The sequence below is a fragment of the Mus pahari genome, chromosome 5 (assembly GCF_900095145.1).
Source record: "Mus pahari chromosome 5, PAHARI_EIJ_v1.1, whole genome shotgun sequence".
NCBI classification, from domain to species: Eukaryota; Metazoa; Chordata; class Mammalia; order Rodentia; family Muridae; genus Mus; species Mus pahari.
In genome coordinates this window covers 148162768-148178771 of record NC_034594.1, presented here as the reverse complement: position 1 = coordinate 148178771, position 16004 = coordinate 148162768, and the positions used below count along the sequence as shown (strand labels likewise).

General features: G+C 41.5%; 1 protein-coding gene across 2 annotated transcripts in view; it reads right to left on the bottom strand.

Annotated features, from left to right (window-relative positions):
* Positions 1-16004, bottom strand: part of Wdr64 (WD repeat domain 64) — a 118842-nt gene that overhangs the window by 66353 nt on the left and 36485 nt on the right. For both annotated transcript variants that reach the window (XM_021199133.1, XM_029539220.1), the window contains exon 9: positions 6013-6092. In XM_021199133.1, the coding sequence (XP_021054792.1) occupies positions 6013-6092 (80 nt within the window). The remainder of the gene's footprint in view (positions 1-6012; positions 6093-16004) is intronic.

Genomic DNA, 16004 nt, shown 5'->3' with positions numbered 1-16004 from the left:
GTCCAGATCACAGAGGATGATGTGGGAGAGCACTCTGGTGGGCAGCATCACAGTGGTCCAGATCACAGAGGATGATGTGGGAGAGCACTCTGGTGTGCAGCATCACAGCGGTTCAGAAAGGAGAAAACCAGGCTGAGGGCAAAGTTAGTTGACTCAACCTTAACTCTACAAGCTAACTAGCTGCATGGCTTGTGGTAAATTATTTTCTTTGCAGGAGCCTCCATTTCCTCATGTATAAAATGATGATCTTTCAAGATTTTGTCCTGCTCCATTTTAGCTCTGGGAAGGCAAGGTCACTTCAATTGTTATATTGCTATAACAATGTGAGGTAGAGAGCAAGCTCACATTGTTATAACAATGACGAAGCCTTGGGGGATTTCAGTTACATACTTCAAAGCAATAATTCCAATAACACAGTATTATTTCACCCTCGTTGCTTTTCATCAGCAACAGCCAAATAGTACAATATTACTAAGCACGTTACAAGATTTGCCCCTCAGGTTCACAAGTATTGATACCATCGATTGCAGCATTCCTGAAGTAGGTGTTACTACTACTGGGGGAAGTGAGGAAGAAAGGCTGTAGTTTGTATATTGTGGGCCTGTGTACCAGAGGCTTTCAATGGAGATTTCTGGCCCTGCCTGGTGGGTTCGAGAGTTCCAGGCAGGGGAAGTTGCTTCCTACACTTCTGCTGCTGCAGTTGGCCCCACCTCTGTCTCTGCCTGCCTTCCAGGTTACTCTGTTACTCTGCACCACCCTGCACTGAGTCAGGTTGGGCTGGGCTGATGAGGGGCCAATGAGAGGCCAACTAGCCAGTCAGTGAGGAGCATGCAGTGGAAATTCAGGTGGCACTTCAGGAGAGCAGACCGCTTCCCAAGTGTTACAGCTCTTAGGACAAAGGCTCAAAAGAGATGGAGTAGTTCTCACACCACATCTAATCCTTCCAGTTTTGGGGTGGGTAAGGGTCTGACAACAGGTACTTCTCATTGGTTTGATCTGAGAGCTTTGGGGAAACCTTATTTGCATGTGGGAGGACTGGTGCGGCTCCTACCATACCTCTCTGTGGAGTGCTGTGGGAGGCTGTAACTGACAGGAACCAGGGGCCCAGGAGGCATGGTCAAACACCTTCGGTCCCATGCAGGCTGAAATCACCAGCCCCGTAGTCACCGAAGTCACCGGAGTTCCAGACCTTTGCTCGACCGGGGACTAGGCTGTCTGTGCACAGCCCACCACCCCACAGTGTATCACACCAGGAAGAATACAGCAGAGGACTTTTGCTGGAGTCCCACTCAGTGTATCTTGTACACGAAGCAAAGCTCTAGGCTGAGTAACACAGAAGTATTACTCCGGGGAAAGAGATGTTTACAGTTACTGAGAATTTGCAATTTCTAATAAGAGTCTTTAGTAACTTTAACAGTTCAAAAGATTGTGCATAGTAAAAAGTAGCAGTTGCTCATTGATCATGCTAGAACACATCTGATTCTTTTCAGGGCAGCCTCTTGACTGGGATTTTGCCTGTGTGCACTGTGGAGGAAACAGTCTTCCCTTATTTACCTCCAGAGCAGGCTGACTGCTTGTGTGGATGCTGAGCCCTCATACAGTATGTGTGGTGCCAAACAGAATGAGCGGGAAGGCTATGTGAGGCCACATGCTATGGAGCTCTCGAGATACGCAATGCTTCAGTTATATCTTGCATTCCGTTGACTCAGGCTCTGTCTTGTATTAGTGCTGTCTAGACGTGTCTTATTTCAGTTATTAGATTTTGAGTTTGTGAAGGTTAGGAACACAGTCTGATGGACCAGAGCTCCTCATCATGAACAGTTGCATAAAGATACTTGAATATAACATGAAAAAAAAATGTATACAGTGCTCTTGAGTTATCAGAGGTGGGAGCCCAGGGTTTTTCATGTTCAGAACATTCCAAATGAGGTGCCTAATTCTTGAAATGATAAATGAAAACAATATTGACTTTTTAAAATGTGATGATCAACAAATAATGCTTAGAAACTTAATTTTTACTTACTTATTTTGTTGTTGGTTTTGTTGTTGTTGTTGTTGTTGGAAGAATCCAGTCTTGGTGGGAATTTGTTTGTTTTGCATGCTGTTTGTTTGTCTCCTGAAGAGCTCCTGTTTTTACCAACTTCATCAGGGATCCTAACACACTTGCACAGGCAGCTGTGCTGAGGAGAACAGTACTTGTGCATTCATAGTCAGCAGCAGTAATGCGGTTTAGAGGCACATGGCTGAGTCACTAATCAACAAGAGTATTGTCCCAAGGAGGGGATGTTTGTGTTTTCTACCAATACAGCCGCCACATCTGTGGGAATTAGGTAACTCAAGCATGCTGGAAAGTACTAGCTGCTTGTGGGTCATGCTGTTCAACTTTTGATTGCCTTCATGAGAGCTCAAAACCCTGTAATTTACAGTATTTCCAAGCTGAACTTGAGGAGTTTGTACTATGGTCAACACTGAGGTTAATGGCATGAATGCCCTATCTACAAACAGTAAAGTCATTCCTAGAAAACCCTTTTCCCTCAGAATTGATTACAGAACTATGCTTACAAAGAATTCTAAAACTGATATCCATGGAGTTTTGCTCTCTTTTGTGTGTGAGTAATGAAAGGTAGGTAGTTTGGAGCTGGAATGTTCCCCCTTGAGCCCTGTTTGAACTGCTATTGAAAACTAGTGAAAGCTTTGGGAGGTGGAGCCAAGTGGAAGGAAAAGAGGTCGTTAAAGGAAGGCCTTTAGAAGAGAGATGGGGAACATGGCTCCTTCCTCTTTCTCTATTTGCTAGATGCCGTAAGGTAACCAGGAAACTTCTGCCATGTTTTCTGGCCATGATGGTCTGCCTCTCCATAGACCCATGGTAACTGGGCCAAATCACAAAGGATTAAAGCTCCTGGCAGTGTAAGCTGAAAGACACCTTCCCTTCTTTTAAATTGATTGATTCAGGAAACCTGTCATGTTAACCATGACTGATGGTTAGCACAATGTGCTCAGTGCTTCATCTACCAGATCACTTGATGAGTCACTGGAGCCCCTCCACTTCCTTCTGGCTTGTAGTGTAGGCTTGGAATTGTCCCCGTGTGCCCATTTCCAACAAGATAAGATAAGCGAAGTACCAAGCTCTAGCACTTGTTCCTGTATATGATGTAGGTTTTGGCAGAGTCTCCTCTAATGGTCAGTGTAATGAGACTATGAGTGATTCAGATGCTCCTATGTGCTTGGGATTGCACTAGGTGTTTGGAAACATGCTTTGGGTCCACACCCTGGTCTGCAGACATCTCTTCTGCATGCCTTCCTTTCTTTTCTTCGTGCTTTTAGTTGAAGGTTCACAACATTGCAGTGATAGTTGCCTTTTTCTATTAGAAAAAAAGCTTTGTTCTATTTGAAACTGTAGCTTTCTATAGACTATCCAGTAATATTTGGTAACAATCTTTAAAAATAGTATTTGAAACATAAGCTAATTTCAAAGAAGTATTTCAAAATGCTAAAAGTGGAATATAAATTCGAATATAAAGTGTATAGTGTACTTGAAAATATGAGTTTTAGAATATGAGCTTTTCACCTTGGAATAATAATAATAATAATAATAATAATAATAATAATAATAATAATAATAATATCTTAGGGTTTCTATTGCTGTAAAGGGACACTATGACTGTGGCAACTCTTATGAAGGAAAACATTTAATTGGGGCTCATTTACAGTTTAGAGGGTTAGTATATATTGTCATCACGGCCAGGAAACATGGCAGCAGGCAAGCAGACATGATGCTTGAGGAGTTGAGAGTTCTACATCCAAATCAGCAGGCAGCAAGAAGAGAGAATGACACTGGGCCTGGCTTGGGCATCTGAAACCTCAAAGCCCACTGCAGTGACACACTCCACCACCAAGAGTAGAGCTGTTTATACTTAATAACACAAGTGCCTCGGGACTTTTATCATAGCAGAATCATCCCAACATGATTTTGCTTATATACTCTAAATGAATTGGACTGACATTTACTTTTAAACACACTTTATTTATTTATTTTTTTTGAGTGTGTATTTGGAGGGGTACATACACCACAGTGCACATGTATGTGGAAGACAGAGGACAACTTGTGGGAGTCAGTTCTTTCCTACCACCATGTGGGTTCTGGGATTAAACTCAGGAGGTCAGGCTTGGCCCAGAGCACCCTTATTCACTGAGTCCCCAACATGAATTGAGAGCCTATTAGTTCTAGGCATCCATTCATTGTCTTAAATCTAAACACTACCATAGGAAACACAGTTTTCTTATAAGCAAGTAGTGTTGGAAACTCCACTCAAGATGAGCTTGAAGCTTTAAAGGAGTAAGTAGACTGCTCACTGCACAGCCTGGTAGTGGATTTACACCCAGCCTGACTCCACAGCCCAGACTCATTGTCATCATAGTAGACCAAGCAGGAGTCTGAGCCCAAGGGTTAGTACTGTCCTCTACTTTCCCATTAAGCGTCCCATGCTGCCATCCTTCCCCTTGCTCTTGGCAAAGGGCTGTTCCCACCTTCTAGATTAGTATCCTGGCCTTGGCCTCTTCTGTGCACTGGTCTACTGTCTAATGTCTCTGTCAACTGGCTCTTGACCTTTCTTATCATAGACAGGAACTCCAGGATTCCTTTTAAATTGTGGAGCTCATGGTCTCACATAGAAAAAACACACACACACATCCTAGAAAAGTTAAAGTCATAAAGGCAAACTATGAAACACAACAGTAAAGCAGAGGAAACTTCCTTTCACAGATGCTTGGGCTAAGAAAGGTATTTTTCTTTTCTTTTTGAGATTATGATAAAATTATATTATTTCTCCCTTCACTTTCTTTTGTTGTTACATGCACACACACACACACACACACACACACACACACACACATTTTGGGAGCTGACCATTTGACATTGGACACCAGTTGGTATGTTCTTCCCTAGAAAAGACTATTTCTCCCACTCTCAGCGTTCTCTAGATGCTTGTAGTTCTTTGTGTAGAATTGAGGCCTTGTAGTCTGTACTGGCTGGTTGTGTGTCAACTTGATACAAGCTGGAGTTATTACAGAGAAAGGAGCCTCCCTTGAGGAAATGCCTCCATGAGCTCCAGCTGTAAGGCATTTTCTCAATTAGTGATCAAGGCAGGAGGGCCCATTGTGGGTGGCGCCATCCCTGGGCTGGTAGTGCTGGGTTCTATAAGAAAGCAGGCTGAGCAAGCCAGAGGAAGCAAGCCAGTAAAGAACATCCTTCCATGGCCTCTGCATCAGCTCCTGCTTCCTGATCTGCTTGAATTCCAGTCCTGACTTTGGTGATGAACAGAAATATGGAAGTATAAGCTGAATAAATCCTTTCTCCCCAACTTGCTTCTTGGTCATGATGTTTGTGCATGAATCGAGACCCTGACTAAGACATGGTCTTTCACTCTGTCCACTTTGGCATGTCTATTACTGTCCTGGTTCAGTTCATGGGTAGGCAGTCAGGTTGGTGAGACCATGGGTACAGCTTCTGACATTACTAAGAGATGCACCTCACAGCAAACTCCCAGATCCTCTGGCTTTGACAACCCTTCCAGACCCTCTTCCTCAATGTTCCCTGAGCTTATGTGTAGGAGTGTTTTGTAGATATATCCATTGGGACTGGGCTTCACAGGTCTGCTTTTTGGCTGGTTGTGTTTTTCTGCAATGGACCCCATCTTTTGCAAAAAGAAGTTTCCTTAATACTTATCAAAGGGTAAGGACTAATCTTATCTGTGGGTATAAGAACAAATGTTTAGAATGTGGTTGAGAAATTATGCTGGTTTAGAAAAGTGGTGGTTGTAGCTTCGTCTCCAAGGACCATGACTTTACTAGCCATGAAGGAAGGCTTTGTTAAAGTATGACACCATATCCAGTACCTGCAGTGAATGGGAACAGAACACTTAAATTATTCTAGAAGGTGATTTCTGGCCATTAAACACAAAGAGAGCCCTGTGAGAAAACCAGAGCAATCTATGATATGAGCTGTCCTCTTACCTCCAGTGACGATCACATTTGCTTTACTGCAGTAGCAGAAACTGTTGGCTCCTCTTGGCATGGCAAATTCTCTGACAGGCCTGGGAGACAAAATTAGATGTGAAACATTAATTGCAACTTAGAAATAGATTGTGCTTAATGGGCTCATTTCTAAATTGCTGATAAATCTATTTAGCCATAAGAACTCTGATAAGTAATGGCAGAATACTCACTGAGGCACAGAACCTGTTAATTCCCTGTTTTAATTGTGGGAATTTCCCAAAGACCCATGGGCTAAAGACCCTAAGTTAATGGTGCATTGAGAGGCAATGGAGCCTCTAACAGGTGGGGCCTAATACCGAGGGGTCAGGATACCTAAATACTCTCTCTTGCTCTGCTTCATGACTGTTGTGAGGTGGTAAACAGTCTGCTCTCCAGTGTGCCTTCCTCCCCCACCACCCCTGCTACCATGACATGCTAGAGCAAGCCCTTAAGAAACAACAAGGGCCAAATGAGCAAGGACTGAAACTTCCAAAATTGTGAGCCATAATGACCCATTTTCCTTTTATTATTGACTGATCTGTGGTACTTGTAGCAGCAGTAGAGAACAGACTATGTAAAGACCATGCTTAGTTTGTCAATGCTACAAATGCTGCTGGCACACTGGACTTTGCCCTAGGGCCACTGTTTTCTGATTCTTGCTTGAGGTATGAGAACACAAAGCTTGAATTGGTACTATCAGGGCTATGATTGTTTTCAAATTCTCTTCTCAAAATGCTTTTTAGTACTTTAGATCTTCGGGTAATAAGAAAGGGACATGAAAGTCTACTAAGCACAAAGTTATAAGCACCAAAGCAGGCACTTTACCAGCGTTGATTTGAATGACTTGATGTCTGTGAAAGTCTTCATTCCCTTTCATAGATGGGGAAACTGAGGCTAACTTGAACCTATAGTCATAGAATAAGTGCAGGGACAGAAAGTAGCATTGTCCCATTCCTTAGCAAATTCATGGAACAGCATTGGCATAGATGTTCTTTGCACTATAATACTCTGCCTCTGAACTGGGCAACTAGGAAAAAGGAATGCTGAGTGTTTGCTTGCTCACCTGTGGGAAGCTGCTACACTGTGACAGGGTTGGAGTTCAACCCTGTCCTTCTACAACAGGACAGCATGTTATGTGGTAAAATTAACTGCGCACATTCACCAGCTTCCTGGTACATAGTTCTAATTCCCAAAAATCTGTACAAAATAATAATCAGCATACCCATCATTTCTGATATTAAAATTTTGAGAGTTTCTTTTTCTGCCTTTTTAGGAGATATGCCGATTCCCATTTCAACAGCTGACCAATTATGTATTTGTATAAATACAGTTTCGTCCACAGACTCATTATAGGAAATTGCAGAAATAGGAACGTGTTGCATTAGGAATGGAGAAACCCAACTGTGCTCTTGTGATGGCTCTCCAGTGGCCATGGCAGTCCAGGAAAACATGGTCCCAAGCATCACTTGAGAAATCTCTTCAGCTTCTAGATTTAGAAAGAAAGGCCCGAGAGAGAGAAGAGGGCACAGCTGAGAGGTTCCTGGAACATCTGATAGATCAAGGAGCCCCATTTGCTGAGGTTGTCTGAGTATTTTTATCTCCTTGCTTCCTGAATCTAGCTGTAATCAGCAGAGATGTAATTACCACCCACCAAATTCCAAGAGAGACGGTAAATATTAGGAAGTCCAGGATTCATCTGGAAGACAAGACTCCTGACTATTGTGAAATAGATATTCTTTGCAGCAAACACCTCAGTGCACCGGCTGGTTGGAAAGTCAAACTTGCCAGATAATCTGCTTGTGACTTTTAAGGACTAGGACTGTGGGACATTATGCAGCACAGGTACAAAAGCTTCCTACAACATGGTGTGTGTGTGTGTGTGTGTGTGTGTGTGTGTGTGTAATAGAAAATAGGGATAACAAAAAAGTAAAACAAGAATGTGAAAATATTACTAAACCAACTCTTTTTATAAGGTTACCACATACTACTGTGCCACACAGAAAACTCTATTAATTTTCTGCCTAGAAGCAAATAGCTCTCCAGTCATATTTTCCCTGACAAAACGTCAGCATCTGATCCGAGATAAAAGATCCTCTATGTGTGGATTTCTGCAATAGTCGGTTGTCTGTTTATGAAGGTCTCTGTTGATGCACCATCTCCTAAGAACAGCCTCTCCTGAGCATCCCACCAAAGCACTGGAAGCTATGCCAATGCCAGCATTTCGTTTCTTTTGTTTGTTTTGTTTTGTTTTGTTTTTCGAGACAGGGTATCTCTGTGCAGCCCTGGCTGTCCTGGAACTCACTTTGTAGACCAGGCTGGCCTCGAACTCAGAAATCCTCCTGCCTCTGCTGGGATTAAAGGCGTGCGCCACCACGCCTGGCTGCATTTCATTTCTACTGTTTGTTTACTGTATACCTTTCCCACCGGAGCATGAGCCCCGTGACAGCAGAATGGTTCTTTTTAATTATTTATTTTATTTTTGAGATTATAATATAATTGCAACATCTCTCCTTTCCTTTCCCTCCCTTTAATGCCTCCCATATAGCCCTCCTTGATCACTTTCAAATTTGTGGTGGCTTTTTACATTAATTGTTGCTACATACACTTCTGTATATACATAACTATTTCTAAACGTAACCTGTTCAGTCTGTATAATGTTATTTGTATGCGTGTTTTGGGGGCGCTGACCATTTGATGTTGGAAAACCAATTGTTGTGCTCTTCCCCATTTCCCTGATCTCAGTATTCCTTAGCTGCTTCTAGTTCTCTGTGTAGAGGCAAGGCCGTGTGGACTTTCCCTCATCAACTCTGACACGCCCGTTGCTGTTTCTCTTGTTCAGCTCACGTTTAGGGGGTCACATTGGTGAGACCTCGTGGGTTCTGACATTCCTAGGAGACACAGTCTCACAGCAACTTTCCTGATGCTCCAGCTCTTTACCTTTCTGCATCCTCTTCTTCAGTGTTCCTTGAGCCTTAGCTGTTGGGAGTTATTTATTGGCATGTATCTACTGAGACTGGGCTCCACAGCTCTGTGGGGGTTTTTTGTTTGTTTTTATATCTGTTGTGGTTTTCCTATAATGACTTCTGTTTATTTGAGCAAAGAAGTTTCCTTGATGAGAAGCAAGGACTACACTTTGCTCTGGATCTAAGACAAAGATCCATGACTTTGCTAGCCCTGAGTACTTGGCTAGGTTTCCAGTACTGGGTTTGGTTGCATTCTTGTCGAGTGGCTCTTAAATCAAACTAAAGGGCTGTTGGTTACAGTCTAGGCCTGTGCTACTACTGCATCCTTAGGGGTGTGGTTCCATGCTGGCCATGGCTGTGATGCACAGGCATCATAGCTGGGTAGGAATAGCAATCGCTTCTCTCCTTTGGAAGCTTTCACACACCTTCTGGTACCATGAAAGCTAGCCCTCAGTGAGGAGGTTTTCTGGTTGGCTTTAGTTCAGGAGGCATCTGGGCCCTGTTTCTGAAGTGTATGGTGTTTTCAGCAATAGGAACTCACTTTCTACCTCTGGGGTTGTGGCAATAACAAACAATAGCCTGTTTTGTTGCTGTTGTTGTTGTGTTTATTTGTTTGTTTGTTTGGTTGGTTTTGTATACCAGTACATTAGTGCTTGCAACTGGGCTTGGTCTACAGTAGACATACAGTAAACATTAGGAGCTTATGAAATGGTAGCTGGGCATAGTGGTGCACGTGGGAAGCAGTGGCAGCAGATCTCTGTGGTTTGAGTCGAGTATGGTCTACATACACATAGTAAGTTCTAGGACACTCAGAGCTACATAGTGAGACCGTGGGTCAAAACAAAACAAAAAGTAACCACAAAAAGAGAACTTTTAAAATGAGACAGATCCCTCTCATTTATTTATTTACTTTATCCTGTAGGTTATCGGTTCTGAAAAATTCTGAAAAAAATATCTGTTCTTTTTTCATACCTACCTTCATTGGTAAAAATCAAATCCTTATTACTTTTAAAATTTTCCCTATTTTCTTCAGTTGATTCTAATTTTTTTCACTTGCGTTTCTCTAATCCATTATCTAGTTGAAAGTTAAAATTAACCTCAAAATGATTCTATGCCCTCCTCAGTGTGTGTGTGTACAGAAAGGGTGGTCTTCCCAATGCTTTGAGCTTAAAATTCTAGCCCTAGGAGTTGGATAGATGGCTCAGCGGTTGAGTACTGACTATTCTTCCAGAAGATCTGGGTTTAAATCCCAGCACCCACATAGTACCTCATAATTGCCTATAACGCCCTGATCTGACACCTTCATACAGACATGCATGGAGGCAAACATCAATCCACATAAACTGAAAAGAAATAAATTATTTTAAAAATTCTAGCTCTTGTACAGCTTACAAGCCTTTTCCTGCCTGCTTTGTTCAGCTTTTCTTTTCTCGGCTGGTCTTTCCTAGGGCTCCAGTCTAGAACTCACTCTCCTCTTTCTCCTGTGCATTTACAAATGTCATGTCCTTAAAGTGTCTGTTTGCTCACTCCTACCCACCCAATTACTTTCTCAGGCTAACTAACCAGTTTTCTCTCCTCTCCTCTCCTCTCCTCTCCTCTCCTCTCCTTCTTTTCTTTTCTTTTCTTTTCTTCTATTTTCTTTTTCTTTTCTTATTTTTTTCTGAGACAGGGTTTCTCTGTGTAGCCCTAGCTGTCCTGGAACTCATTCTGTAGACCAGGCTGGCCTCGAACTCAGAAATCCGCCTGCCTCTGCCTCCCGAGTGCTGGGATTAAAGGCGTGTGCCACCTGCCAGGCTTATAACCAGTTTTCAAAACTCCACATACAAGGCATAAGGCATCTCTCGCCTCCAAGAACTCTTCCCCAAGACTGCCTCCCCCATCCTGCCTGGAGGTGCGGTCAGCATTCTGCCTGCTCGTTACAGCCACACTACAATGCTCTTTGGGAATGCTTTATTTATCAGTTACTAGCATATGACCAAGGACATAATCTCTTTCATCTTTAATTCATAGAATTAATAACAGCATGTCAAACACAGTCTCTCATCAGTTGTTAAATACTGGTTATTCAGCTTGTTCTACAACTTCTATGGGAGTCATCTATGTTCAAAATATGCAATAATCAAAAATGGAATGTTGAATATAGTACTTACCTTACTTTCTTATAAAGATATATCCTAAAACACAATTAATGTGCAGCAAACACGAAGGGCAATATATGGAAAAGGACTGCCACGCTTCCCTTTCAGAGTCTGGGAAAGGTCAGAGCAATTCTCTGGGGTAGGTGTTATCTGACCCTTAGAGAATCAAGAAGTTTGTGAAAAAAAAAACTTAGAAAGGTTATCTCACCCTCCAAACATAAACAAAGTCCCAACATGGGATATCTGGGAAGCAGAAAGCAGCTCAGGGTTGCAGGGAGCTAAGCAAAAGGCTACAGGGAAGGGGTGCATGAAGTGAAAGGGGATTCAGGGACAAGTCCACAAACATGCTGTATGCAAATCTCAAAATATAGACGGTATTGAGATGGCTGGATGATCTCTTCTGGAGAGCATATGAAAAGAGCCTGGGAAATAGAAGGGAGAAAGATAAGAAGATAAAACAGACGCAAACAGTATATTATTGTGAGGTAACATACACAAATTGGTGATTGGTGGCGGAGGTAGAAGTGGGGGTCATGAAGAACAAAGAGTTATACAAGGTACAGGTATCCAGCTGGGCTAATGGACTGATGCTTATGTCACCAGGTAAAATGTAATATGATACAGTCAGTATATTTTGAATAGTGGCACCTTTGAATTCAAGGGGCTATGGAATCTTCCTGAAAACTAATAAACATGTACATTTAAGTCTAAGTATCAATGTGTTGGGAAAGATGTCAGTCATCCCTGAGGAGCATTAAGACAATGAAAGCTAAAGGTTTTGATGATAGAACTCTCAAAATTCCATTGCCTAGGGCAAACACAATATGAAGGCTCACATCAATAAAGAATGAACAGCAAGATACAAGCTCCTGGACTTCTAGAATCCAGAAAAACAAATTCTTCACGAGTAAGATGAGGAATACTCACAGCCTGGGGCTTGATGATTCCCAGGTGCAGGTTGGGTACCACTTAGAGGGTTGTGGATGGAGGTAGACACATCAAGTGCAGGCAGTGAATGAAGAGTTCTCTTTCCAAAATGACTTAGAGAGGAAGAAAAGATGTTTTGCAGTCATGAGGAGGAGCCTGTTGGCTAAGAAAGTTTCCTCAGAGCTAGACGTGGTAGTTTTTGCCTGACATAACCTTTGAGAAATGGAGATAGGACTGGGAATTTAAGGCTAGTCTCTCATGTAAGAAGTTCCAGGCCAGTCTGGGGTACATGATCACTCAGAGCAAGGCAACTCAGATACTGTGATGTAGTCATTACAGGTTGAAAGTACAGAGTGAAAGAGTGACAAGATCATGGAGAAGACAGACAGGATTGAGCAAAGGTCTTCAGTGACCAATCAAATACCTCTTGCCCTCTGTAACAAGTGAAGTAAGGGTGACCATAGACAATCTTGAAGGTTGTTGTGTGTCAGAAAATCTCCCTTGAGGTCCTAGATTTGTGCATCATACAGAAGAATAGAACATTCTATGGAGAGCGGTGGCGGGGTGCTTGGAAGTCACTGAGGCAGGTGGTAGAGGAAGCAGATCAATATCTGGAGAGGAGGCTGGGAGTGGAGGTTTGGGACTCTGCTAAGCTAAAGGACTAGAATTTAGCTGAGTGATGTGGTGGGTAGTTAGGGATGTATGCCACATACAATGATGAACTATGAGCTCAGGTGCCCAACTTAATGCCCAGTGAGGAAAGACAATGATGGAGACGAATGAAAGGGATGAAAACAAAGCAAGAGGGCTCCGTGAGGTCACTTAGTAGATATAGCAGAACTGTGTCTTTAACATGGTTCAGAGGTCCAAGACACTGATGCTGGGGTTTCTGAGGTCTAAGTGGACTGTAAGGACATGTGATGTCATTGCAGCTCAGTGTGCTGGCTAGTTTTAAAACCAACTTGCTACCACCTAGAATCAATCAAGAAGTTATTATTAATCAAATTTGCCTTAGGGTGGGTCTGTGGGAGATGGGCTTGGTTGCTTCAGAGGAGAAGCCAGCCCAATGTGGATAGCACCATTTCACAGGCTGGGCTTGGAACGGTATAAGAATACAGAAAGTTGCTACTGGTCAGGGTATTTGTCGGTGCAACAGGAATGGAACCAGAAGATGACGTTAGCTAACAACCCTTACCTTGGCAATATTCTCTAAGAAGGAAGAAATAAAATATCTCATACCTCTAAGTCCAGATACAATGTGCTTTTTCACACTTGCTGTAACTTGTTGATAAAATCATGGATGAATATATTAATCTCTTCATTCTTTCATTCTAATTCATGCTGGAAGATGTCTGACCTCTCTGTGCTTTGCAGAAAGCTAGCATTTTACACTCCTATTTCTGAACTTCTGTATGTATTCCTAAAGTGCACCATGGTTCTTAAAACACTGCTTGGCATCACTGGTTATCTCTCTGTGTGCTAGTGTGCTGGTGTGCTAGTACTTTATATTTGGAAACTAGCATAGGAGAGAGCCATTGCTTACTAGTGTTTGCAAGTCTCCATGATATATTTTATTCCTAATTATGACTAATCTTGAATACTAATTGGTAAAAGACACAGAACTACATAGCATTGGATAGTATCTATATTTTCTGGAGATGGAAAAACATCAAGAAACTAATTGTAAACTACAGTAAAATAAACGAGAGACAGTAGTTTGGGTTTGGGATTTATTCTACCTTTTTTTAAAAATATAATTGAATTGTGAGTTTATATCATTTAACTTTTAGCCGTGGCAGTGTTTAACAAAAGTTTGTCAAACCTCTGAACTCTCAGGGGATGAGAGCTAGCTCTATAGAATACCCCTAATTTCATGTCCATAGTTGGTTTTCCACTTAGATTTTTAAGCAGTTAAATGCAAAGGCCATGAATTATACCTGTTGGCTAAATATTTGTTGACTGATGGCTACGATTCTGGATTAAGGACTGCCTCATAGGATCACTGCATGTCACTGGCTGCCAATCTCTTGTCATAACTACCTTTGAAGATCCCTGGAATTGTCCGCACTGGTAGGTAATGTTATGGCTCCAAAATTGTTCTCCTTGGAAATGACAGCTAGGCAAGGTCACATACATCTTCTATAGGACCACGAGGGCCTGGTTTGGTTCCATACAGTTGAAGGGAATCTCGAATGAATACAGTCCTTAGTGAATGTGTATTTTGACACGGGCCTGGCCTGTCAAGGTCTCCAAGACCAATTGACTCATGAAATGGACAAAGCCATTGCCCATATGGACCAGGCTAAAAAGAAATGGCAAAGCTTTTCTTGGGAGTCCATGTATGAGTATCCGGGGTTCCAGGACCCAAGTCCAGTAGGTTGAAGCACATGTTTCACAATGCACAGCCATGGCTCTTCTCCAAGGCTATATGACCATGTTATGAATTTCTAACCCAGGATAAAATCAGACTAGTTATTCAGTTGTAGCGATTTCTCAATTAGTTTGTGTTTCAGAAATATTTCTGAAAAACACCAGCATGCACTTGCTTGCAATTAATTATGTTCCAGAAACTAAATAAAACTTTCTAATTAATTGCACCATCCCAATGACATTTGTGGAACTTAATCCAGTATCAGGGAATGAAATTATTTTTAACGTGCTATGAAGCTTTTCAATTCATTCCTCAAAGTGATAATTTTATAGACCAAAATAAACATTTGCAGCTTCTAAGTAATGAGTACAGAATACAGGTTTTTCATAAGGTCTACAATATTTATAAAAGAGAAAATGTAAGGTTATCAGTCATTTGAGAGATAGGTATTCTATTCTATTAAATTTATAATTCTTATTCCTATACTTAAACTTAGCTTAGAGTTTAAAGAAACTCTTCCTTTGCATGTTAAGAGGTTGTTTTTGTTTGCTTGTGTTTTGATTTGTCTTTTCCACCCATTATGTGAATGTCAATTTGATTTCTTTATCTTTATTTAGATATAATATATGGTATTATATATAAGATATAGTATATATAAAATATTTATATTATAGTATAACATATATATTAAGAATTCATTTTGTAAGCAATATAAGTTCTTATTTTGCTTGTTGTTTGTTTCTGTTTTTATCATCAGACAATTTCTACTGGGTATCTATAGTGTTTACTATTGACACGATGTGGTTGTCAACATTAGATTTGCATCTACTCTGTTCATTATTGTTTCCACTCATTGCCCTTGTAGATTGTTCTGATCTTTGTCTCCTGTTCTTTTTCTATCTTTTTGTTTGTTTTAACTGAACATCTTATGGGTTTGTATTTTTTACGTTTCTGAACCTTGTTTGTTCAGTTTAATTTTTTCATGTTTGCACTCTTATGACTGGCTCATTTCACATCATTAAAGTTTCATGAATATTGCTTTGTTTCTTGGAATATCAACTGTTTGCTTCTACTCCCATCTGTCTTCCTCTCCTTCCTAAGGTTGCACTGGAGCTTGTGACATTCACAGTACACAAATTCACATTAGCACAAGTAATTTATAATGGAAAATAATACTGATTTTCTCTGTAACCCCTTGTTTACTACTTTCATTGTTTTTTGACTTATGTACAAGTTTGTATATGTGCACACATGCTCAAAAATGTTGCTGATGCTAATCAATTAGATTGATTAAAATTAAGAAAGCATGAGGTGTGAAAGGATATAGATACAGAGACAAAATTTAAAGCTAAGATGAAAGGATGGACTATCCAGAGACTACCCCATCCGGGGAATCCATCCCATCATCAGCCACCAAACACAGATACTAATGCACATGCCAGCAAGATTCTGCTGAAGGGACCCTGATATAGCAGCCTCTTGGGAGGCTATGCCAGTGCCTGGCAAACACAGAAGTGGATGCTCACAGTCAGCTATTGGATGGAACACAGGGCCCCCAATGGAGGAGCTAGA